This window comes from Mauremys reevesii, linkage group 7 (genome assembly GCF_016161935.1).
Source record: "Mauremys reevesii isolate NIE-2019 linkage group 7, ASM1616193v1, whole genome shotgun sequence".
In the NCBI taxonomy this organism is placed as follows: domain Eukaryota; kingdom Metazoa; phylum Chordata; order Testudines; family Geoemydidae; genus Mauremys; species Mauremys reevesii.
Genome location: NC_052629.1, coordinates 15931542 through 15959143, shown reverse-complemented (window position 1 = coordinate 15959143; position 27602 = coordinate 15931542). Strand labels below are relative to the sequence as shown.

Genomic DNA, 27602 nt, shown 5'->3' with positions numbered 1-27602 from the left:
TGAATTTAAATCTATCTGGAAAAGAGTGTTCGGGGACAAAGTGCTTCAGTCTTTTTTTTTAATTTGTCACTTTGTGCTATACAGGAAGTGATGTTAGCATAAAAAGAACACTGCAGCTTTCTTATCAATTTCAAGTTTATTTTAATGACAATTATTGATTGCTTTTTGTTTTTTGGCATTTGGACGGCTTCTGAATGAAGTTGATGTGGAAAAGTTCATGGAAGGCCTGAAAGGCCTAAAATGAATATTTTTTCACTATATTTCAATTTTGACCATGACACTTTAATTAGACAACATTTAATTCAGTGGCACATTTGACTTTAGGCTCTGAAGAAACTGAATTTCTACATTTTCTGAGATGAGCACAAATTCCTTCCATCTTGCTACTTTTCAAATCTCGGCAATGTTTACAATTTACCTGGGAAGAATTGTTTGGTTTACTTCTGTCCCTTCAATCACCAGTTTTCTACCACTTGTTTCAACAGTAGTCATAGTGCGTCAGATAAAATTATACGGTGATAGCTGGTAATTGGTAGTTTGCAGGATTGATCAGCGGCTTTCACATTTACTGTGGTTTGAATGTGAAATAGCCACTGGATGATTTCAACACTGAAAAAATAAAGAAAGAAAGGTTGCCAGATTTATGTAGAACCATGTTATCAGCTGCCCTTTGGAGAATTGTATAGAATTTTCTTGTAATATTTTAGAATGTTTTCACTTACAGATTGAAACTGGAGCCTAATGATGTTGGTTTTTTAAAAACAAAATAAAACCCTCAAATCCCCTACTTTCAAATATTTGTGATATTCATAAACAAATGGAAAAAATACAAATAATTCCCCTAAAAACTCACTATGTTGGTCTCCCCACCCTCCACTCTGCCCTTGCTCTCGATAAAACTGTTTTTGCACAATCTTGATGTTACCCCCACAAACCTGATCATCGGGCAGTATTGTGCTAATTCAGTATTTATTCTGTGCTAATAGATATGGATGGGAAAGAAAGGGATGTGAGGTATATGAGAGCGAGAGTTCTTAGAACTCTGGAGTAATTTATTTTTTTTAAAGAATAAAATGAGCAGGAATTGAACAGTTTATAGTCTTTGGACTGTTTGATATATAAACATTTTGGTTGGCTTCGGTTCAAAGCTCTGTGGTGGCAATCAAGTGCACTTTACTCCTGAATGGAATAAATAGTGTTTGTAATAGCTTTCTAATTAAAATCTACTACACAGTACTTCCAAAATCCATAATTCCAGCCAGTTAGTACACTGCAACCGCTACTTTTATCAGAGGTTTATTTATAAAAGTGTCACTTTACCCTTTCCCTCTTCAAGACTGAATCCGAATAGGTTTTCGGGATTCTAGTGCTTAATTCTTTGTGATGCCACAAAAAAATTGATAGAGCTTATCACTCTGTTTAAAAATTGATTCCATTTAGTTCCAAATTAGTTCTTAGGTCACTCATTTTCTTTGTCACTATAGCTTAGTTAATTACACTCAAATCTACACAAGGATTTGGACTAATATTTAGTGTTGGCTGCATGGAGGCATTATCTTTTGGATGAGACTTTAAAGTCTCTTCTTCCTCTGGTGACCAAATGGACTTTAAATATCCAAACATTCTTTTTAATAAAAGCAGATCAGGCTGTCCAAAGCTACATGAATTTTAGGGCTAGATCCATAAAGCAGTTTAGGTACTTAAATGCCACTTCGAGCACCTAAATCCAGAAATTAACTCCTCAAAACCCCTAGTCAGCTGCCACCTAACCATGTAGGTGCCTAAATTCTCACCTGTAAAGTTCCCCTGGCTCCTAAATTTCTGTTGCTGGCCATGTGCTCAGCTGCCTTAGTCCTCACACCACTGAGCAGCTTGGTGACTAAGCCCTGGAGGATGCTCAGACTAAATATTTCCCTGCCTGTCTCTCCTGCAGGGCCAAGTCCTGTAGGCATGCTCCGAGGCATCCTACTGGATCAGGCTATGCATAAAAATCCAAAGAGAAGGAGGTGGTCTCCCCCTTACGCACAATAACCCAGTGGTTAGGGCATTCGTCTTGGATGTGAGAGACCTGGGTTCAAATCCCCTCTGTGCCTGATTTCAAGAAGGCTCTTGAAGCTACGTCTCCAACCTCCCAAGTGAGCGTCTGAAGCACGGGTGTGGGTATTATTCTGTCAAGTTGAAGCTGTTCCACTTTGTATAAATTACTTATATTCGCTGTGCCAGAGAGAGCGAGACTGATTCTCCAGCACAGCAGTGCAGGCATTCCCCTGGGAGGTGGGGACTTGAACTTGGGTCTTATGCGCCAATGACTATTTAATTATTTATATTGCCCTCCTCAGCATTTCCTGTTGGCTAGCTTAGGCGGCTCCCCACTCATCTTGCTGGCTTTTGTGGATTCCATTCTTAGATGCCTCACTCTCACCAGGCATTGCATAGGGAGCCCGTGTGCCCAGCTTGGGGCCATGGATTCCACTAGGTGACAGGGCACCTAAATGTTACATGTTGTAATGCTGAGCTTGTCCCCTTTGTGGCTCTAGGCCCCTTTGTATTAACTATCTGGTGTCTTTGGGTTAGCTGGAACTTGTGCTCAAGCTGTCTGAGAGCAAGAGCTAGCAAGATGGTCCTGCTAATGCAATACACTGTGTGTTTTTGAGGAAAAAGGTGTTGTCCATTCTAGAATTGTTCCATGGGTAGCTAATCAAGTTTTCTTGTCTGAGAAGAGCGAGAGAGCTTTAATTTCAGATGTTAGGGGCTTGACTGTGCCTGTGTGGATGCACAAAGTGTGTTGGGAAAAGGACGCAAGGAACAAAAGCAGGATGGTGGTGGAGCTCAGTAGTATATTTAGTCTTAGGTACTTACGTCCCCCATTACCATAATATCTGAGTGCATTGCAATCTTTACTGTATTGCTCCTTGAAACATCCCTGCCAGGTCTGGGTGTACTATGCCTCTCTTGTAGAAGGAGAACTAAGGCACTGATAGATATAGGGCTTGTCTACATGGTGCCTTACTTTACACCCCAGCCAGTGGGGACTAATGTTCACCAGTGTGCTGTGCACTAACGGGCTCATATGGCCCCTTGCTGGCATACACAAAAAGTTCCCTAGTGCATGTTAATGGTCTACATCAACACACACTAGGGAACTTTTAGGGTATGTCTACACTGTTTTAAAACTGGTGGCAGTGAGTCTAGAGACTTGAGCTCATGCTATGGCACTAAAATCAGCTGCGTTAGATGTTCAAGCTTGGGCTGGAACTCGGGCTCTGAAGCCTGGGGAGGGGGTGGGTTTCAGATCCAGAGCTCCAGCCTGAGCCCAGATGTCTACACAGCTTACATTTAGTGCGGTAGCATGAGTCAGCCTGTAGACCTGGGGTCTGAGACTTGCCACAGATTTTGAAACACAGTGTAGACATACCCTGAGTTTGCACCAGCTGGGTCCACATAGGCCAGTTAACACACAATATGCTGGTGCACATTAGAATTCACACCCCACTTAGTATGGACTAAGGCACCAAGTAAACAAGTCCCAAATTGTAGCTGCATTGACCCATGAACCCTGTAGTCAAGAGAGTTGATGGTCTCCTTTAACATGGTGGTGGTTTGCATACCAATTGAGAGGGATTGATCTGGGAAACTGTTGCTCCCAGTCTGCCCTTGTTCTTCTGGTGTGGGAGAGCTTAGTGTTCATCTTTAATTCTGGTTTCCAACACAGTTGCATAATATGTTATATGCCAAGTCACTGAGCCACTTTCTGTTTTGTTTCATTTTGTCATTATTGGAGCTTCCAGAGTGGTGGTTTTTTCCCTTTCACAGCAGAATCGGTAACTATTTTTTGGGGCCACAAAACACTGACTTAGCAACCTTTCCATTTCTGTAAACATCAGATACAAATTAGGGTATAACCTCTGTTGTGAAAGATGGGTGTGTCCTAACAAAGATTAAGTGCAGTTATTCATATGAAGTTCTTTGCCTGCTTATCAGGTGTGATCTTAAATTGCTGACATTTCCTCAGCCTCTGAGTACCTCGGCTAAAAGTGCAGTAAAACACAGCTTTGTCTTTTTTTCTTTATAGTAATGAATGTTATAACCATTGAAGATTATAAGAGCACATATTGGCCAAAGTTGGACAGTGCCATAGATCAGCTTTTAACTCAGAGTCCTGGTGACTACATCCCCATCTCCTATGAACAAATATACAGGTAAGGAAACCTTTAAGCGCTACATAGCTTCCTTTCAATTGAACGTATGTGGAAGATCCTCCCTTACATGCTTCATATGTCGTTGATTTTGTCTATTATATAAAGTGCAATCCATTTAGTACTGATGTGGTTAGAATGGGAAAAAATAAGCTGTCCAGATACCCTTGCATCTCCTGTTGGGGATTATATGCATTTATGCTTGATCTATGTAGATCAAAACCATGATCACCTCGAATAAGTGAAAACTATAAAAATAAAATACGGTGTCCCCACAGAATTTTGGTATAATACACCCAGAAGTGTGTAACACACCATTAATTATGGCAGTTGAGGGAGGCGTTGTTGGAAGAAGTTGAGTGAATACCTCAAGTAACCTTTTTGGGGTATGGTTTACACTGCAGAAAAACCCCATCTTAACAAGTCTCGGAGCGTGTGTCAACTGACTTGAGCTTGCACTTCAAGGCGGAAAGTAGCAGTGTAGACATTCAAGCTCGGGCTAGAACCCAGGCTCTGAGACCCTCTCCTCTCGCCAGGCTTCAGAGCCCAGGCTCCAGTGTGAGCCGAAACGCCTACACTGCTAATTTTAGCTCTGGAGCACGAGCCTAAGTCGATTGACCCGGTCCTGAGCCTCACTGCTGCGGGTCTCTTTTTGCGGTGTAGACATACCCTTAGAAGCCTGATCCTGCAAGGTGCTAAGAGTTCCTCTAGAAAAGGATTAGTGATTTATATTTCTAAACCTGGGATGAAAGGGAGTTTTTGTCCTGTGGGTGGCAGCTATTCAGGGAGTTGGAGAAAAGCTGGTGGGAGGAGATGCAGTTGCTTTTATTGGGTAAGGGGCTGACTCTTGCTAGTGACACCAGCAGATTAAAGGCACCTTCCATGTTCCTTAGCAGAGGACTGGGTTCTAAGCATGGGTGCCAGGAATGCAGTCCTATTTCAGCTCTATTTCATGGGGCTTGTGGCCTCTCAGCTCTTGTCTACTGCTGCCACTTGGACATAGCTTTCCACTTCTCCCTCCCCATTTCCCCAAGCTGGATCCCTAGAAAAAGGAGCCAGATGGGGAAAATTAAATCACCTGCCACGTTGCATCTTGGGCACTGCCTGTTGCTGCCCTACTTGTTTAATAAAAAGTATTGATAAGTTTTCAATAATTACAAAATTAATCACCTCTACCTTGCTCTTCTCTCCCCCTGCCCTGCAATTAGAAAATGCCCTCATCAGTCTCTGGACTGCAACATCTGTATCAAAAATTAAGAGGGATAAGTTCACTTTAATTCATTAGATGGTTACTGAATCTGCATTCTTCAGAAGTAACAGATGTTCTCCCCATCTAGAAATCTCAAATGAGCACAAAGCCAGCAACAAAGACAAGCTTAGCACCTACCAGCATTGACCTATGAAACAATAGACACAGCAAATCCAGACTGTTCCCCCCCGCCCCATAATTAGATTCTTTACTCCTTTAGAAATAAAAATAATTGGTCACAATCATAAAATGAATGATCTATTTTCATAAGAAACTAATCACAAGGATAAATAATTTTAAATTTCTCCCAAAAGATTTTAATCTCAGAAGCAACAGTTAGTATTCAGATTGTGATAGCGCCTACAGATCCCAACAGAGATCAAAGCCTTAGTGTTCTAGCCACCATACAAACACATAGTAAGAGACAATCCTTGTCTCACAGAGTTTACAAGCTAAATAGACAAGATAGACCAAGCATAGGGGAAAGGAAGTATATATTTTTGTATACTGAGAACACAGAGAGTTGAAGAGACTTGCCCAAAGAGTTGCAGGAATTCAGTAAGAGAGCCAGGACTTGAACCCACATCTCTTGTTTCAGTCCAGTGCCTTAACCAGAAGACTGTTTTTCCTCTCCAAATCTACAAACAGCTACACATCTTTGTTTTTCCTATCTGTTTCTCAGACAGTGAGAAAGATAAAGACCTTCTGGACCTTAAAACCTAAGGTGTACTAAATAAAGGAGCCAATCCTCCTCTCACACACAAAGTAGTTTAATAAGGTGTGCCTATACACTGATTATTTTTCCTGTATTCCTGAGGAGTTAAAAAGAACAGACACAATCTGTAAAGAGCACCTTTCAGAGGAAGAAAATCTGAGGTAGACGGATCAGTTGTAGTTCTAGCACTTTTTGTAAGATCTCTTTAAATCTAATGAAAAATTAGAATTTCAATCACCGTTATTAGAAAATTTACAAATCTCAGATTATTTTCCATTCAATTATCTTCTAATTGTTCTATTTGGGGAGTTGATAATCTCTCATTAAAGTGTGGGACTGTGCCAAAAGGAACAGCAGTCTGGTAGAATTCTCTTTCAGCTTCCTTAGAGTAATATCAGAGCAGTGATGACTCAGACTCAGCCTATAATCGGGAAGTGGAAACAGGATCTGAAAATGGGAAATAAGTTCTAAAATAGAAACGTTCAGATAAAAACTTAAACACACAAACCTATATGCATATACAAACATTGCTGTCTAAATACAGCTGTTTGCTGTTTAACTATGTAAAGAACTGCAGAAATTCAGGACAGGAGTAAATATAGCAGCAGTTTAAAGTGCAGACCTGCAGAATGTCACGTAGAACTTTGTAAAATGACATACTATTTCAAATGAATCAGTCCACTTCACTTATTGTGGGAGTGGCCATATATTGTACTGTGTCTGAACAAATAAACCCCACAGCCATGTGCTGTCTTTATCTAAATGTAAGTTTAAGAGGTCACAAAACCAATCTCATTAGTCTTATTCTACCTCCGTCTCTCTTGATCCAAATTACACTGTTGTTTCTGACATTAATGTATTGTATGATATATTTCTACCTGGTCATTCCCAGTACAGTTATTTCTGTCATTAGAATTTATGCTAGACAATTGAACTCCTCAGTATGGAGGAGTAAACATGAGAAACTATAGGGAGTTGAGTTGAAAACCAAATATATGTAAAAGGATGAGGAGCAGTTTCTAAAAAGAGACCTGTTGGATAGGGAAGTAATAATTGGAGATATACAAATATCCTAGAACTGGAAGGGAACCTTAAAAGGTCATTGAGTCCAGCCCCTTGCCTTCACTAGCAGGACCAATTTTTGTTCCAGATCCCTAAGTGGCCTCCTCAAGGATTGAACTCTCAATCCTGGGTTTAGCAGGCCAGTGCTCAAACCACTGAGCTATGTAGGTGGCCTAGAAGGGAATGGACAATATGTGTTCTATAGTAAAAAATTGTCATGACTTTGTCTCTGAAGGAGCTACTAGTCTGTCATGATAATTCTACCAAAATGCCTCTTCAGTGGCCTGAGAGCATGATATAGTTACTGAGTGTGCTTCTCTTTTTTCATCTGTGAAACTGTGAGGTTAATTCCTAACATGTCACCAGTGTTAAAGTTCTTGGAGGTCTTATCCTATGATTCATTGTGTGATCCATATTACATTTTTATTGGCAGTGTTAGCCTCTGCTGAGGAAGGGGAAAAAAAACAAAGGAAGGAATTGGAGAGTTGTATACGCCTGAGGGCATTCTGTGCCAAAAAATTTAAAATTCTGCAACAAATACCATAAAATTTTTGCGCACAATATTTTAAAATTTTATTTGTCAGATAAATGTGGATGCTCCAGCATGGCATTGGGGAGCACAAGACACTGGGTACACAGAGGTGGGAGATCACATGTGCAGCTCCACCCCCAGGACATAGACTCAGCGGTGAGGCTGCACCGAACCCTGACAAGTGCAAGGACTGGGCCTGCCCCAGAAACACCCCCGGGCACTGCCCCTCCTTGCCAGGTGTGGGCAGGCAGGCTCAGCAAGGCAGGATCCAAGTGTGGAGGGGCTTAGTGTCAGGGGATTCAGGTGTGGGTTGAGAGGGTTCTGTGTGGGGCAGTTTGCAGGTGCGTGCAGCTTAGTTGGGTGTGCGGGGGGGGGATCTGGATGCACAGGGGCTTGTTGGGGGGATTCTGGGTGCAACAGTAATGGGACTCTGTGGTGGGGGGTCCAGGTGAAGGTGATTGGGGCTCATCCGGGGGGGTCTGGGTGTGGGGGGGATAGAGCTCTGCAGGGGGCTATGGGTGTAGGGGGCTCAGTGGGCAGTCAGATGCTGGGGCAGGTGGGCTCAGTGGGGTAGAGATCCAGGTGCAGCTGGTTGGGGCTCGATGGGGTGGGGATCTGGGTGCGAGTGGCTCATTGGGTGATCCAGGAGCAGAGGGAGTGGGGTTTATCGGGGGGATTCTGAATGCGGGGTGGGTGAGGCTCAGTGGAAGGGTCTGGGCATGAGGGTGTCTGGCTGCATGGGGGTTGGGCAGATGGGGGAACAGCTCCCTGTACAGGGATCCCTCCACCTGCAGATGAGGAGCGATGGGTGCAGGTAGTCGGGGAGGTGGAAAGGGGGTTGGCAGAGCTTCCTGCAGTCGGTGGAGACATATGGGGGTGGGTCTGACCCAGCTCTGGATGCCATGCAGGGGAAGAGGAAGTCCCATCCTCCCCATTCCAGCCAGGACTAGCAGCTGAGCCTGATGCAGGGTAGGAGCCACCAGCCGGGTCTTTCCCAGTCCCACCTCCTGCCCCACAGTGATTTACCTCTCTGCCGGCTGCCCTGGGCCACTGAAACATACTGCTGGGGAAGGTCGCATGACCGCTCTTGTGGCTTCCCTTTGCTTCCCCGTCAGAAAGTCATTTTTCTGTGGGGAAGCAAAGAAATCTGCAGGGGACATAAAATTCTGTGCATGTGCAGTGGTGCAGAATTCCCCCAGGAGTAGTTGTAGTCGAGATTTTGGCACTTCAGCAGAGGTGTAGAGAAGGTTGTTTATAGTTTGGCATTAGCTTGTTATAAATTTGTGTTTATAGTAGTACCTAGAGGCCTCAATTGGGATCAGAACCCCATTGTGCTAGGCACTGTACAGACACACAGTAGGAGGCAGTCCCTACTGCAAATTGTGTGCATTCTAAATAGATACGATGGACCAAATGTGGGGAGGAGAAACAAAGGCACAGAGAGCTGAAGTGATTTGCCCAAGATCATACAGCAGGTAGTGGCAGAGATAGGAGTAGGAACCAGAGTTCCAGTCTGCTCCCCTATCCATTAGTCCATGTTGCCTCTCAGTACTAGAGGTGAAAACATTATCTAAAAGTTAACTTTCAAAAGAGCCAAATTCACATAATTAAAAAAAAATACAAGTTGTATTAATATAACCGCAAAAGTTTTTGGTAGGGTGGATTGATTTTTAAATCATTGATTTAAATGAAGTGGGAAGCCTTGATTAAAATCAATGATTTAAACCAACTTTTCCATTTGTATGTTAGTTATTTTCTAGAGAGAGGTGCATTCTTATTAATTAATTTAACCATTAAAACATGTTTACAACTAAATGAGCTTTTATGCTAGAAATGGTACATCTTTTTGCTACCAAGGAAGCAAAACTGTATACTTTTATAACGATGATATACATGTATTTAAGCAAACATATATTTTAATATTTTCAGATTAATAATTGTACATTTTTAGTTTTAGAAGATGGAGAATGACATACTGATTTACTAGCTAATTAACTTTTTGCTCATGATTTGTGTCAAGTTACATTAAGATGGTAACTTAAATTTAATTAAACACATAAAACAGAGTATAAAACTTAATTTGATTAAACAAAACAACCTTAAATGTTTTAGATACATAAACTTCTCTTATCAAAACATGTTTTATGTTTACAACTAAATGATTTATTAAACAAAGGGATAAAGTGTAGTAAATATGCCTAAATTAAAGTGACTGAAGCTTATGTTCCTACTCACCTAAGTCTCTTGAAAATGACATCAAAGTTACATAGGCTTGATCTATTGTGCCATTTTTTAAAAGCTTGACCTCAAAAGTTATCTATTTCCCCCCGATTCTTTCTTAATATAGAAAACTCAAAGTTTGATTAGAGGCTCATGGATTCAGCATATTTATTTTTTATTTAAATGTTTTAGGAGATTATAATTTTAGCCCTTAACATATTTTGTATTAAATTAAAATTTCATTTTAAACAGGTTTATTGTTAGAAAAACTTAATTTAAATAACAAAATAAAAAAAATCAAATTTAAATTAAAAATCTGATTTTTAATTTTTAAAAAAAGAGGGCTGTCAAGCAATTAAAAATTAATCGTGATTAACTGCGTGATTAAAAATTAATCACTATTCATCGCACTGTTAAAAATAGAATACCATTTATTTAAATATTTCAGCTGATTTCTACATTTTCAAATATATTGATTTCAATTACAACATAATACAAAGTGTATAGTGCTCATTTTATATTTATTTTTGATTACGAGTATTTGCACTATAAAAAACAAAAGTAATAGTATTTTTCAATTCATCTAATACAAGTACTGTAGTGCAGTCTCTTTATCATGAAAGTTGAACTTACAAATGTAGAATTATGTACAAAAAAACCCTGCATTCAAAAACAAAACAATGTAAAGCTTCAGAGCCTAAAAGTCCACTCAGTCCTACTTCTTGTTCATCTAGTTGCTCAGACTAACAAGTGTTTACATTTACAGGAGATAATGCTGCCCGCTTCTTGTTTACAATGTCCCCTGGAAGTGAGAAGAGGCATTCACATGGTGCTGTTGTAGCCAGCGTCACAAGATATTTACATGCCAGATGCGCTAAAGATTCATATGTCCCTTCATGCTTCAACCACCATTCCAGGGGACATGCGTCCATGCTGATGACGGGTTCTGCTTGATAACGATCCAAAGCAGTGTGGACCATTGTATATTCATGAGTCAAATGCCACCAGCAGAAAGTTGATTTTCTTTTTTGGTGGTTCGAGTTCTATAGTTTCCACATCCGAGTGTTGCTGTTTTAAGACGTCTGAAAGCATGCTCCACACCTCGTCCCTCTCAGATTTTGAAGGCACTTCAGATTCTTAAACCTTGGGTCTAGTGCTGTAGCTATCTTTAGAAATCCCACATTGGTACCTTCTTGTTGTTTTGTCAAATCTGCAGTGAAAGAGTTCTTAAAATGAACAACACGTGCTGGGTCATCATCTGAGACTGATATAACATGAAATATATGGCAGAACGCGGGTAAAACAGAGCAGAGGACATACAGTTCTCCCCCAAGGAGTTCAGTCACAAATTTAATTAACACCTTATTTTTTTAATGAGCATCGTCAGCGTGGAAGCATGTCCTCTGGAATGGAGGGCAAAGCATCAAGGGGCATAGAAATGTTTAGCATATTTGGCATGTAAATACCTTTCAATGCCAGCTACAAAAGTGCCATGCAAATGCCTGTTCTCACTTTCTGACATTGTAAATAAGACACTGTAAATAAGAAGAGGGCAGCATTATCTCCTGTAAATGTAAACAAATTTGTTTGTCTTAGCGATTGGCTGAACAAGAAGTAGGACTGAGTGGATTGGTAGGCTCTGAAACTTTACATTGTTTTGTTTTTGAGTGCAGTTATATAACAAAAAAAAATCTACATTTGTAAATTGCACTTTCACGACAAAGATTGCGTTACAGTACTCGTATGAGGTGAATTGAAAAATGCTTTCTTTTGTTTATCATTTTTACAGTGAAAATATTTGTAATAAAACATAATATACGCTTTGATTTCAGTTACAACACAGAATACTATATATATATATATATATATGAAAATGTAAAAAAAATCCAAAATATTTAATAAATTTCAATTGGTATTATATTATTTAACAGTGCGATTAAAACTGCAATTAATTTTTTATAACGATTAATTTTTTTGAGTTAATTGCATGAGTTAACTGCGATTAATCAACATCCCTAAAAAAATCAATTTTTATCCACTCTATATTTTGGCAAAGGTAAGCAGTGTCTAATCTTCAAGAAGTTTGATTAGCTTAGGGCGTGTTCTTGCTGCAAGTATTGTATTTGTTTTATTGCTGCTTAAGTATATTTCTAATGTGTGATTTTGTTGCCATGGGGGAAAATAAGATCTTTTAAAAGAACTAATGTTGATGATTTGACTTAAACCAACCAAATCCTAAAATGAGCAGTTAAGGTACCATTTATGGCCTCCTGAATTCATGTTGCTGTGGAGATATGGTTTTATGTCAAAAGTCTTAGACCAATGGTTGGCGATTTGTAATATGCTCTCATTCTAAGGCAGTCAGCCAAGTTTTATCCTGGGCAATAAATTTTGTAGCTTTTGATGGTTTAAAACCGATTTTTGTGCTATTTTTATTTTTATGACTGGTTGACAGTGCTGTATATCTTATATGAATTCTAGAGGCAGAAATCTTTTAAATGTATTGGTAATTTTAGTGGAAAGATTTTATTATGAATGTAACTTGAAAAAATCGTCAACTGAGTACTTGATATGGTAACTTTAATGCTGTGTATGGAAGGAGAAATATACAAAGTGTACTGTTGACAGAATTACTAATGTACTTAGAAGTGCAAAATTACTTCCTAAACAGCATTAAGTTCTGATCCTGCCCTGAGCTCCATTATGGTGGGTCTTCATTGAAGTCAATGGGGATCCATGCTGAGATTTCAGGATTGGGGCCTTAGTCATTGGCTTAGTGTACAAGCTGTTAACGTGTCATCTTGTTGCCCTCTAAGTTGAGATTTAAAGCAGTATTTTAAATGTTCACTGCCCTCCATTGCAAACTGTTGTAAATTCATCATTGTTCCTATATTTGTTTCTGCAGTTGTGTGTATAAATGTGTATGCCAGCAGCATTCGGAACAGATGTATAGTGACCTAATAAAAAAGATAACTAACCACTTAGAGAGAGTCTCAAAGGAGCTGCAGGTAAGAAGCTGCACAATCTAATTTTGTTGTTTTCCTGGGATCTGCCATTGTACTGGAACCAGCATTTAGGAAGGGGTTGCTATCAAGATTAGTGCCTGCAATTCAGTAAATTGATACATAATTAACAGAGATTTAGACAATAACACAATTGTAGGAAAGTTTAGATTGTACAACACTGGTTTACACTTGGTTCATATTTGGCAAGTTGTCATTGCAAGCATAAGAGCTGAGAGTTAATATATATTAAAATGAAAGCTTTGATAGTGGGGAATCTGAACATAATGCAGACAACAAATGCATCAAACAAGTGCTTGACTCAGCTTTGCTAATCTAAAGCACACAAGGTCACTTACAATCCACCTAGATCAGAAATTGGAGACCATTGTGCATATTAAAAGAAAAAGCTTGGTGAGTTATGTATGAGATGGTAAAAAGTAGGTGTAAATTGTGTACCGTTAAATACGAATTCTTGGAGATAGAGACAAATGTGCATTTTTCTTACCCATCCCTAGATGTCAGTGGTTTACAGCAATCATAATACAGCTTGTATGTTCCTATCGCACTCTGCATTTCTGATAGTTGTACAGTGTCTTTCATCCATTTGTTTTGTGTGTTGTGTTATGTTTGGAATCTCTAACATGGAAATGATAATGTAGCATTCTCCAAATTGTTATCACTTAGTCAACTGGAAGTCTAGAGCAGCCGGAAAGTTTTCAAACAGCAGGCTCAAAATGGAAAACTATAGCTGTACTTTTATTGCTATGCTGTAGGTAGTTCTGTTCATGGTCATTTTGAGTGAATGTTGCACTGACATTAGTTGTTAACATTTAAACTAAAATTACAACAGAGTCATGTAATTGACTTTAATCACTTTTGAAAACTGATATTATAGTTACTTGCTGACTTAAAAGTCAAGCAGTAACACGAAACATATAGGAGTCTTCAAATATAGCAGTTCTTTGTTTTCACTTGGTGAAAATATAGTACCTAGCCTATAAACCTCACTTTTTTTCCCACAATGCTTCAAATTAATGACAGGGGTTTTTGCTGCTTTTAATTAAGATCTGTTTTTGGTTTTTAAATATAAATGAACACATCAAAATATGTAATAATGTGATCATGCCGATGTTACCCTCATCTAAATTAAGGTTCTAAGCATTTTGGGGCAGGGGCAGATTCTTTGTCTACTGTGAAGTGCCTAGCGCACCTTTCTGTGCTGTAAAGCAACCAAGAAATAAAAATAATTCTCTTACAATGTTTTACATCCCCACATAAGAGCCACCCCAGCAGTTCTACAACATTAGTTATAGTTGCTGGTTGCAATATCTAGAATTAAGTCTTCAGCTCAAGTCCTGCTGAATTGGTGCAGTATACACGTTTTTGCCTCCATTTGTATGAGAATTGACAATCATTGCACTGGTTCAGCTAGTCCTCCTAATTCCATCCTATGATGCAATGCTTTGTGTTTGGAAATTTCCCGAAAATCCCTTGCTCCCTGCTGTAGTACTGGCTTCTGAGATAGTTCCTTCAGGAATTTAAGAATTTACTGTTTTTAAAGACGTCTGTGCATGGATGCACTAAATTCTTCTTCTAAAAATTGCTGCTATAACCTGTTGCAAGAATAAGTGAGACAACTATTTCGTGCAGTCTGTCTTTACAACAGCTTCTTTGCTTAGATTGAACACACCTTCTGACAGGTGATAAAATTATTATGGTATGATATAATGACATGACCTTTGACTCTAGCTATATTATTTTGTTTCATATACAACAAATCATATAATTTCGAACATGCATGGGCAAAGATTCCTCACTTAGCCTGGGTTCCTACAAGAAAATCTCAGTAGAATAAAGAATGGCCATACTGGATCAGACCACTGGTCTATCTAGCCTAGTATCCCGTCTTCTGACGGTGGCCAGTGCCAGGTGCTTCAGAGGGAATGAAAGAACAGGGCAATTATTGAATGATCCGTTCCCTGCCTTCCAGTACCAGCTTCTGGCAGAAAAAACTAATTGGCAATAATTCTAGTAGGCAGTTTTGTCCATGTCTGCCAGGCCCATACTTGCACACTGGCATTTTGGAGAATGCTAAATTCTCTTGCTAAAACAATTCATTCTTTTTTTTATGTACTCATAATGAGGGAGGTGGGACATTTTGATATTTTAATCATGCCTTCTTATTTTCACAGTTAAACTCCACCAGTTTATACTTGCATGTTTTCAAAATACCTCTTTATACTCTCTAATGTAGAACTACACGTTCAGTAAGTGATCAAGAACCAGTTTAAAGATGTATTATGAAATAAAACTGAGCATCTTGGTTTCTTGTTAGGACAACAGTCTTGTGTTTTTTATACTTTCCAAAGTATTTAATTGCAAAACTGACTTTTGGGGAGTGACATTTCTGCTGCTTACCCTAAACTCTCTTATTTAACTGAAAAAATTCTGGCTTAACGTAACATAAATCATTGTCAGTGCCTTCTTATTTTGGTTTAGTTTCATACATTAAGGAGCTGACTTTAACTAAAACAATGTAATCCAGCTTTAAATTGGTTTTAAGAATGTCCATACAGGAATTTGCACAAGGTTTAACTAAATTCACTTTTTAAAAAGACGTTCAGTTTAAACCACTGCAACTCTGTTTAGAACAGGCCTTAAGTGTTTAGATTATTTGTCAGGTATCTCTCTCTGAACCTGTCTAGGAAACCTCTAGCACGCCATTAATGCTATACAAATAATTAAAAATTATCGCTGTTTAAATCTCAAGATTATGGAATGTAGTATTCATAAATATAGTTCTAGCTTTAACTTCAGTGGATAGAACTCCCTGTTGTGGAATGGTTACCTGTAGTTCAACTCATACATAAAAGCTTTCACACTGTAAAATGATGGAGTGTGTGTGAAAGGATTCTAACACTCACAACTTGAGGTGATGTTAAACAATTTGCACTGTGGGTCTGATTGTGTAAGTTCTCTGCAGGTGAACTCACACTGAATTCATGAGAGCTTTGCTCACAAAAGGCTTCCAGGATTGGACCTTGAATGTGACTTTAGTAAGCTGACGATTTTGTGCTATAAGACTGTCTTGGGTTCCCAATTTTAGCATAGTAAGCTAGTAGCATTGTACAAAGATTTTTGCCTGCATCAGCCAATTTCAGCTGCCTCTCCTTCAGTTTTGCTTGCTGTAATCTGCACTGGAGCTTGGGTTACTCCAAATGACAGTTTCACAAAGCAAGTTAGACTGTGTACAACTCAATTGTAGGTGGGTATCAGCGGAGTACTGGGTCCAGAGCAGACTCATCATAAACGGTCCACTTGAACACCTATTGAAATAAATGAAAAAACATCTACTGGTTTTAATGAGGGCTTGCTTGTCTCAGAGTGCAGATCAAAGCCTGAAATTGTATCTAGTAACAGGTACCAGATGTGTGAGTGGGACAGGAATTGGTGTGGCATTTATAAAGGGAGACATGGTTGGGGGTATTTGTAGCTGCTGCATAGCATGTAAACATTGTTCTAAAATACTAAGCAAGATGATTAAGTTTTAAAGTACACCTCTACCTCGATATAACGCGACCCGATATAACATGAATTTGGATATAACGCGGTAAAGCAGTGCTCGGGGGAGGGCTGCGCACTCCGGTAGATCAAAGCAAGTTCAATATAACGTGGTTTGACCTATAACACGGTAAGATTTTTTGGCTCCCGAGGACAGCGTTATATTGAGGCAAAGGCGTACCGTCAGTTTTTGGCAATTTTTTGTTGCCGGCTGCCAATCTGGCACCAACCCTCCTCTTTTTCAATTGGGCTTGGAACCATCTATAGCTTACTCTGGCAAATGAGTAGGAGCAATTGAGACCTGAAGGAATCTGCACTCTACAAGGATGTAAAGAAATTGGTCAGGAATGTAGTTGCAAAAGCAAATATATTCGAGGAACTTTACATAAGACTACGAACAAAGACTTGACGCAAGCATGGGACAAAGGACTAAAGATATAAAGGAAGTGAGGTTCGTCAAAGATGAAACTGTTGTGGTGTTGACTGATGGTAGTTGCATAAAGATAAATGGAGAAGGTGTTCTGAACAGCTTTTAAATGAAGAAAACCCAAGAGAGTAATGCAACTTTGAAATGATGAACTTAGGTGTAGTGGAGCCTATCACACCAATCTACTGTGATTGGAAAATTGTTTCCATGCCTGACTGAAGAGAACACATTTACTTTTTCTATAAAAGGGGGATATTTAAAGTTTTTAAAGGACTATGTGTCATTTAAGTTGGAGCAGGACAGATTGTAGTCTGGAAACTACCTATTACTCTCTAACACTTAAAAATTCTTAAAACATGTAGTATTTCAGTGCATAGATGGCCCACAGCACGACAACTATTCTGCAGTGCTGTGGCTGAGCAGACAAACCCTTGCCTAACTGGTGTGATTTCATAGGGATAGATACAGAAGATGGGGCCTTGTACTACATGGTAATAGTATAATTGTGTGTCAAGAGAGTGGGTGATAATTGCAATGGCAGGCATGCAAAATGTTGTCTACTCAGCAAGCAGAGTAGTTAACAGCGGTTGTGTAACAGCTGCATTACAGAGCATCTGTGTATAACCAGTATGCCAGAACAATCTGGTCATCGTCACATTGAAATTTCCTAGTGGGAACACTGAACAAAAAAAGTTGTAAAACTGTCAAATATCTGAACATAATGCTTGAGCATTTGATATCTCTGGACAGGCTTTTTAGTTTTGCTGGTTTCTAGTCTTATTAAAACCTATCCTCTGTCTGTAGTGGGTTCATCACAGAGATGCTTTTACTAGACACAATTCCTTCTAGACTAGAGAATGTTCGTCCCATGTACATGTTTTTTTTGAATACTGCATTAAGGGACCAGTCCATCATCCACTGAAGTCAATAGAAAGACTTAATGATTTCAGAGGGGTTGAATAGAGCCCTAAAAAAGCAAGAGGAAATGGTGTTTATAAACTTAGAATCTTTAGCTTTCCTAATGTCCAATATTACTCCTGGTTATCAATTTGAGATTGATGAAGTGGTTGCTAGCCCACGAAAGCTTATGCCCCCCAAAATGTGTTAGTCTCTAAGGTGCCATGAGGACTCCTCGTTGTTTTTGCTAGTACAGACTAACATGGCTATCACTCTGAAATTTGAGATTTATAACTTGTACTGTAGATGGCAGTAGAATGCAAATAAAAGTTTAGTTGCAAAGTAGCTTAGACTTTGCAGAGGGCTATATTTTAATTTTGACACAGGAAGCAGTTCTGTCTAGAATGAATACTGCTATACTAATTGCAAACTAAAAAAAAGATCAATTAACTTTTCTTCTTAACGTTAATGGATCACAGCCACTTCTACACCCCCATTAAAGTTACAAAACATACAAAGTACAATGTATTGCTTCTGTATACATTGCCTCCCGTCTTCTCTGTTTCAAATTGATTGCCAGGCTCCCACTCCATACATTCTTTGCTGGAGAAACTACAGTGTAAAGGGGTGGATGTAAAATGAATCTACAAGGCTGAATAACACTTCGTTAGGTGGCACTGAAAAGTTAACAGAAACAGAATAGGAAAATATTGCTTAGTTTGAAAGAGTGTATTCTTGGATATCAATAGTAGGGTGGGCTGGTGAGCAGCCCAAACCACAAACAGAAGCCAATGTATATTTAATTAAAATATGTAATGTATGTGCCACTTGTCATCATAGATCATAAACTTTATAAGGCAGGGACTGTCGTCCTGTTTGTGGAAAGTGCCTACATTTTGGGTACTACTAGAATTCAAATAACATTTCTTAATATTGATTTATTGAGAGGAGAGAGTTGAGCACGGGATGGCTTCCCAGCTACTTATACTGCCATAGGGGTTCTCACCTCTCTGATCACCATTTATTGGAGTGAGTGGGTCTGTTGAATGGCCCTTCTCTTTCGGGTCCTCTCTGTTGCATCTGTGGAGAGACTCTGGGCAATGATTTCTTTGTCTCATTCCCCCTTCCCTCCAGCTAATAGGCAGAGAAGGTGACTGTGTGACCCAGTAAAAATGGAGTATGCTTACTGAACCCTTTTCCTAAGAGCCAGATTGCATGTGTGTGGTGAGTGGGCTGAGCAGAATTTCAGAAATGAGGCAGCTGAAAAATGGCTAATTTGGCATTCTTTAGGCATTAATAGAGATTTCCTTCCGGTCTGTCTAGGCAGAGGGCTTGTGGGGTTCCTTTGGCCTGGCAGCCCTGGGTTCAGTTTTCTGATGGACTTAGTCCCAAAAAGCTGAAAGAACTAAATTTAATCTCATGATTTTTAGTGGATATTTTGTTGGAAAAAATTTAATGGATGTGGCCATGAAAAAAAAAATCAACACATCTATTTCTGTTGTAGAGGCTTGACAGATGAATTTTCCCAGTGTGAAAAACAGCAAAAATTATTAATTGCACTTGTGGATGTGCCTAATTAGACTGTGACAGTGAGAGATGTGATCATTCCTGGTATTGCACTTACATAAGTTGCTCTAGTTGGGGAATTATTTGTTATGCCATGGGTAGGCAACCTATGGTATGCGTGCCAAAGGTGGCACGCGAGCTGATTTTCAGAGGCACTCACACTGCTCGGGTCCTGGCTAGGGGGCTCTGCATTTTAATTTAATTTTAAATGAAGTTTCTTAAGAATTTAAAAAACCTTATTTACTTTACATACAACAATAGTTTAGTTACATATTATAGACATATAGAAAGATCTTCTAAAAACGTTAAAATGTATTACCGGCACACGAAACCTTACATTAAAGTAAATAAATTAAGACTCGGCACACCACTTCTGAAATGTTGCCAACCCTGTGTTACGCTTTCCTTTTTCAAACTAGTAGTCAGAATTTTATTAAATATGAACATCTCATTTTGAAATCACTAACTTGCTGTTATGTTGGTCACTTACTTTTCATCATGATTCTCTGTAACACAGAACCACCCCTACTTATCAAAATGGGTTTATTTAGTAATTTTTTGGTAATGTTTTATCACGTTGCTCTAATGGCTTGCACTAGGTTTTAAATCTGTGTGGAAATAGATGAGTGGTGTTCTAGCAGTTAACTGTTTCCTTGTGGTAAGTGTGCAAACATCTTTAGCCATGACATGTCTGTCAAGCAACTAGCTGTCAAACTTGGAAACACTCTGTGCATCCATCTTAATTTGAATTTCCATTTAGTATCTCAGTTTAACGAAGAGCCATATAAATAAGAAGCTAAATTCTTAGAACTACCAAATAATTTGTTAGTGTTTGTGTGGAGTCCAACACTGATTATTAAATTATAAAATTTAGTTACGAAGAACTTTTTTTGCAAATATGGGACCTTAAAATTCTAAAGTGCAAGAAAACCATCTCAAAATAGTATGTCTAAGTAATGTTCATATGAAAAGATCATTGCTTCTATCTTTTCAGTTACAGCCGTATACATTTCTAAAAATGGTCAGAATTACTTCTAGTACTAGGAAACCAAACCTCGTGTAGCATAGAATTATGCTAATGAAATTTTAGCTGTTGTATGTCTTCTGCTTTCAAAGCGTCTGTGCTCTATCACTATCCCAACCTCAGAACAGGTCTCCATACGCTGCCCTAAGCAGTCTTTTCAATCCATGAAAACAGGGGTTTAATCATTAAGGTCATTGAAAATCAATTAAAATTAGTGGGAGGTAGGTGTCTAAATACCTTTTGAGGAGCTCTGCCTAAGGCCTTGTCTACACTGGCAGGTTTCTGTGCAGTAAAGCAGCTTTCTGCACTGGAACTCCCAAGATGTACAGACTGCCAAGCCACTTAGTGCGCAGAAATAGCGCAGGTGCAGAGCTCTAAAAAACCCAACCCGATGAGAGGCTTTCGGCTTTTTGCGCCGGGGCTAGAACGCAGCCAGTGCCAGTGTAGATGCCCTAGTTGATTACAGTGCTGTGATAGGCCTCTGGGAGGTGTCCCACAATGCATGTTCTCACCTCTCTGGTCATCGTTTGAACTCTAGTGACCTGCCCTCAGGTGACCAACTGTCATCCCCACCCTGTACATTCCTTTGCAAATTTGGAAGTCCCCTTCCTGTTTGCTTGGTGATGCATGCAGTGGTCTCAGCGCATCTTTCCAGGTGGCCATGCCTGCTCCACGCACCAGGCGATCCCCCGCTTGGAGCAATGCCGAGCTGCTGGACCCCATCAGCATTTGGGGAGAGGAGGCTGTGCAGTCCCAGCTGCACTCCAGCCGTAGGAATTACGATACCTACGGAGAGATTTCATGATGCATGATAGAAAGGGGCCATGACTGGGACACATTGCAGTGTAGGGTAAAAGTGAAGGAGCTGTGGAACACCTACCACAAGGTGCGGGATGCAAACCACCGCTCCAGTGCTGTGCCCATGAGCTGCCGGTTCTACAAAGAGCTGAATGTGATACTCGGTGGTGACCCCACCTGCACTGTGAAGGCCCCTAGAATACTTCGTTGGCTTGCATGCCAGTCAAGAGTGGACCGAGTCAGGAGGTGGAAATCTTGGATGAAGAGAGGAAGGGGGACCCAGAGGCAGAGGATGACTTGGAGGCCAGAGATGTATGGAATGATTGGTTTTGAACATATTAGAAGTAGCGTTAGTGTTTCTTTATGAAAATACTGGCAACAATGAAATTACCTTTTTAGAAGTTAGAATTCTGGCTTGTGAAGATGAGGCAATATTTGAGGTGTGGCTAAATGACTGCACACCTAATCACAGGAGTTAATTTAATACAAACCATTCTGAGTGAGCACTAAGAGTCAGTGTGGTAGACCCGCTTGAGAAATGTGCATCTCTCTCTGCCACTGCACAGGGTTCAACCACTGTTGCAGTCCATTTCTGGGGGGGAAACTGGGTGTTGTAGGCTAAGGCCTGGTCTACACTAGGGGACGGGGTCGATGTAAGATACACAACTCCAGCTACGGGAATAGCGTAGCTGAAGTTGCAGTATCTTATTTCAACTTACCTCCCGTCCTCATAGTGCGGGATCGACGGCCGTGGCTCCCCCTGTCGACTCCGCTACCGCCACTCGCCGTGGTGGAGTTCCAGAGTCGACGGGAGCGCGTTCGGGGATCGATATATCGCGTCTAGATGAGACACAATATATCGATCCCCAATAAACTGATCACTATCCGCCGATCCGGTGAGTAGTTTTTGCTGGGTGTCTTGGTGGAGGTTGTTCTAATTCTAATTGGAAATAGGAATTCTGGATTAATATGTGACTTGCCCCTCTTGGACTAAGTGTTGCATCCTTTTTAGCCTTGGGAGTTTTGAGTTGAAAGTGTCGTCCATGGTGTCCTACATTTGTGTCTTCCTTTGTGTTAAAATTACTCCTTCCCTTTTACCATTTCCTGCAGGCCAGCCCTCCAGATCTGTATATTGAAAGATTTAACATAGCTCTTGGACAATATATGGGAGCATTGCAGAGCATTGTGCCTCTTTTCATATATATGGTAAGTTTAGAACATTCCTTTTTAATAGACTATGTCCATGCACATTGAGATGTTAACTGAAAGTGGAAAGAGCTAAGTGCAACTTTAATGACTTATTTTCATACAGAATTTAGTATTCATTGTTGCTTTTGCTTTTGCTGCTGGTATCACACTTATGATCAAATCTAGAAAGATAAGAAAAGCAATGCAATTAAATTGAGAGGAGTTTGGTATTTTTCTGCCTCGCCAGTGTCTTCATAGCAGAAAGACTGATTTTTTTTTCTTTTTGTATTGACAGCAAAAAATCAACTTTTGTGTAATTTTTTTAAATGTACTGTGAGTTTGGCCAGCTCATAGGCTTGTTGTATGTTGGCCTGGTAGGTTGGGTGCATTATGGAGAAGATGATTTCTCTCTTTAGGTTGCACGAATTCTCTAGGCCTACAATGGCTTCTTGTAGTCATGTAAGCGGGGGGAACCACACAAACAAAAAAACTAAAACAACCAACCCTACCATATGGTCTCTTGGAAATATAAATAGCCGTATTGATAATGGAATTCAGCGCATCAGTTGCACCAAACAAATTTGTTTACAAAGCTTACAGTTTGCTAGTATTTTTGCAGAAGTTCTAAACTCGTTGAACTGTAACTATTGGTCTTCTAGATTTTCTAAATTCCTGCCTGTGGAGTTTATAAACTCTTTGATACCTATGCAGAAGCTTATAATAATTCTGTGGGAACCTGTTGGAGCTCCAAGATTTATATTTTTGTAATGAATAACTAAAAACAAAAATAGCATGTGATCTCATCAAAGATAGTTTATGCATTGGACTTCACTCAAGAATATGAATAGAAGGAATATTTCATATCTAGATCAAGAAAACTGTTAGTTAAGATTTTCAAAAATGTCTTATACTTTTAATCTCAAGCTCTGTTTAAAAAAATTCCCTTTCCTAGATGCAAACATTTTTTGTTAGAAGAAGGGGGAGTGCGTGTACGCATGTGTTTAATTCATTTGCCACAATTTTAGCTAAGGGGTTACTCCTGTATCTTTATTAAAATCCTGCCAATTATAAAAGGAGATGGGGATTCTTCAGTCTCCTCCATGTGGACCAGTGAATAGTAGAGCCAGGGAGCACGATGAGGAAGTGAGGATTCTCCAGTCCTCTCCTTGGCAGCTAGCACTGTCTATTTTGCCCAGCTTAATCTCTTGTACCAACCCCATTGTGCGCTCCCCCCCCCCAAAAAAAAACACCACCACCCCCAACAACCCCTACCCTAGATTCCCCAGAGATCTACTTGCTGGTGAAGGGATGAGTCAGTTTAGTCCCTTGAGATGGGATATGAAGAACTAGGCAGAGATAGCTATACCTCTTGATTTACCCATCTTTGTTGCGATGAATTGGCTCTCCTCAGGAGCATGCAGTGCTTTGCTTTGTTTCTGCGTGCTATGTAAGAATCAGTTGCATTATCTGTATATGCTTTGAGTTGTCCTTTATTAATGATTTAGAGCCCATATCTAAAATAATATGTTCTTAATGTTCAAGTACATGCTTTTATCACCAGGAGGTAGGTTTATCGTGTAAAATCCTGGTAAAAGCTCTCTTTAGCCGATTACATTTGGGCATTGCAGTAATTGTATTCTCTTATTCGGTATTATTTCAGCTTGGTGTTCATTTCTTGATGTGAGGGGAAACTTTTTAAATTCTGTTAGTTTCTTGATAGAGTTTTTGAGAGTACAGTTAACAGTGTCTGAAAATGGTGACAACAGATAAGAAACTGTAATTGTAAATCAAACAGAACTCAGAACTTACTGATTACACATTATACATGATGGCTATGTAAGTAGTAAACAGGCAGATGCTAACAGAACCTGCTTTTAACTCTGTTTAATAAGAAAAATATAGATTCTTCTTAGAGTAGTGTCCTTATGGGTGCTCCACTGAAGGCGTTCTTGCATCCCGGCACTGCTAATCTGAGAACTTCAATAGCAGTGTCCATTGTGCCCGCACATACACTGTCTCTCCTCATGCTGTGCCAGGAGGCTAGCCAGCATGCATGGGCTAACCCTCCTCAGTTCCTTCTCAATCGCCCCTGGCTAGAGATGGAGCCACTAGTAGTCCATTAAGACTATCATCTTAGTTCACATACCTATAGTTACTAGTTGTTTTTCTATTTTTATTTTATCCTTAAAAAAAGAAAATACCTTTTTTTCTTCTGGCCTTTTTTCCCCCGTTTTGGACCCTTTCCCCCAACGGGATCTGCCCAGTTGGCTGGGCTTTAAGAATTGCCTCACTTGTAAAGAGGTGATTCCAATCGCAGATAAGCATTCTCAGTGCATTCACTGCCTTGGGGAAGGCCATGTACAACAAGCGTTGCCTTCGCCAACAACTCTGGCCAAGATCCTGCAAAGACAGAGAACTCTGCCAGAAGATTATCTTTGTGGAGGCAGCTCTCCGACCCGTTTCCTGGTAGACCTGAGTCTTCCCCACAGCCTTCTACATCTAAGGGCTGTGGACCCCTCTCACAAATCATCTAAGAAGAGAGCAGGAAGCCCCCATAGTGAGCGCCGAGATAGCTGCAAGTGATCACCATCTCACTCAGTATCTTTGGCACCGAGGCCATCAAAGTCTGGTGCTCATGGAAACCGACAGCAATTGGTACTGCTGACAGACCCACGGACCCAATGGGCATGGGCACTGAGACATCGGCACCAAAAAACAGGAGTAAGCACTGTTCTAAAAAGACGCTCTAAGCCTTCATCGATACCGCCAGTGATGGCTCGCCAGGCAGCCAAGCGACTGGTGCAGAAAAGATCTCTGTCCCCCCTGGCACCACTACCATTATTGGCACGATCGGTACCAGCGGAACTCCGCCATTCAAGATACATCCACATCACGGATGCACTGGAGTCCCCTCCTCTCAGTACCGAGATCTCTGCACCCATGCTTGGTAGAGACTCGGAAGTATCCCCACTCCCATGCCATGCCCCTCTGCTCTCTAGCGAGGGTTCAAACAGTGAGCCTGAGGAGGTAGTGTTGCAGTACTCCTCCCAAGCTCCATATGGTGCTTCCTAGCAAGAGAGCCCAAGGATATACCCACGGATGGTCCCAACACCACCATCCTGGTATGGCTACCCATGGGTTCTGTGCCACCACCACCCCAATGGCCATATTGGGACGCTTGGGTGGCGCACTGCTAGCATGCCTCTTGAGCTCCAAGCCTCGCCTTGAGGCACAGTCCCTTGGGGCACAGTCCCTTGGCCACACTATCCAGGCTTCGGAATTACCTCAAGACTTAAAGGAACAGGAAGCCAGTACTGAAGAGGAAGTGATACCAGAGACCATATCCTCCTTTTCTTCAGAGAAAGCTGTTATGCCTTCTCCACAATCTTTGGCAGACTACTTTTGTCCCTTCAGGAGCTGACAAAGAGGGTGGCTGACGCTCTCTAGATTCCATTGAAGGAAGTCAAGGATACCCACCATCAACTCCTTGATACTCCATTCTTCTGCCTTCCCAAAGATCACTTTCCTGATTCAGGCCATTTTAGACCTACAGTTAGAAATTCCCTAATCGCAAACCACCTGGCTCACAATCTTCATCCTAGCCCTCTATGTCTAAGCACCACTTTTGATGGGCAGGTTGAGGCACCGTTAGACCACTCCCCCCGACTGACACAGTTGACCATTGTTCTATACCCATTTGGCCACTAATTGGCAGCATTCCAGCCTAGGAATGCATAACATTGGACCAATGGGTCCTAGAGATCATTCTAACTGGGTACTCCATCCATTTTTACCTCCCCATTCCTCTCCACAACACCCTTCCCCGTCCTTCTTCAGGGACCCTTCTCACAAGAGTTTACTACGGCAGGAGATAGATCACCTCCTCCGGTTAGGAGCCATAGAACCAGTACCTAACATCTATGAGGCAAGGGGTTCTATGCTAGTTATTTCCTAATACCCAAAAGGAAGGGAGGTTTGAGACCCATACTAGACCTCGGAGCTCTCAACAAGTTTGTCAAGGCTCAAAAATTCAAGATGGTCGCTTTAGCAATGACAGGAACAGGGAGACTGGTTTTCGGCCCCAGACCTCCAGGACACCTATTTTCATATCTCAATCCTACCAGCTCACAGACGATTCCTCGGGTTCACTCTGGATCACAACCGCTACCAATACCTCCCCTTCGGGCTGTCATCAGCCCACAGAGTATTCTCCAAGGTTATCAGTGGTGGCCGCTCATTTACATTCTCAAGGGATACCGCTCTACCTCTCCTTGGACGATTGTCTCCTCAGAGCCCAATCTCCTTGAGAGGCTCTCCCCATCACCAAAGCTACAATACACTTTACAGAACTGGGCCTACAGATCAACACCCAGAAGACAATCCTCACTCCAGTGCAAAGCCTGGAATATGTAGGGGCTGATCTTGACTCGTCACAGGCCAAAGCCCTCTTATTCCAACACAGGTTCCTATCTGTAGTCACACTCATAGACACTGCTCAAAGCAGCCCACAAATACCAACCAGACTCTGCTTCCAACTCATAGGGTGTATGGAGAGCGGGGAGGGCAGTCATACCACATTCCAGGCTTCACATTTGATGTCTCCAAATGTGGTTCAGCTCAGTTTACAGACCAAACAAGGACAGACTGGACAAATCCCTGTTATTACCCACCAGGATCAAAAACTCGGTGGAAGGACCCAGACAATGTTTGCAAAGGGATCCCCTTCTCACAAACATCACCACCATTACTCCTCACCACCAGCACTTCACTTATAGGGTGGGCCGCGCACCTAAACGGCCTCACAATGCAAGGCAAATGGTCGCCTTCAGAGATATCCCTCCACATCAATGAGCAGAAAGCAGTCAGGAAAACCTGCACCCATTTTCTCCCGCTGGTCACAGGATCACACACAAGCCATGTTGTCTTCAAGGATCTTTATGTACTACATCAGTTGGTAGGGGGACCTAGATAGCCCTCTCTATACACAACAGTGATGAGCTTATGGAATTGGTACATCTCCCACAACATTATAGTGTCTGCAGAGTACCTCTCGGATACACAGAACTTGATAGTGGACAGTCTCAGTTGCAAATTCCCACACGACCATGAGTGGGAGATACACCCGACAGTACTTCACAACCAGTTCAGGTGATTGGGGGGGA

At 40.9% G+C, this 27602-nt stretch overlaps 1 protein-coding gene across 2 annotated transcripts in view; it reads left to right on the top strand.

Annotated features, from left to right (window-relative positions):
- Window positions 1–27602, top strand: part of CACUL1 (CDK2 associated cullin domain 1) — a 70794-nt gene that overhangs the window by 6407 nt on the left and 36785 nt on the right. Inside the window, exons 2-4 of one of the 2 annotated variants that reach the window (XM_039481932.1) lie at window positions 4073–4199; window positions 12880–12982; window positions 22363–22458. In XM_039481932.1, coding sequence (XP_039337866.1) covers window positions 4073–4199; window positions 12880–12982; window positions 22363–22458 — 326 coding nt within the window. The remainder of the gene's footprint in view (window positions 1–4072; window positions 4200–12879; window positions 12983–22362; window positions 22459–27602) is intronic. The other variant, XM_039481933.1, reaches the window with a different exon arrangement.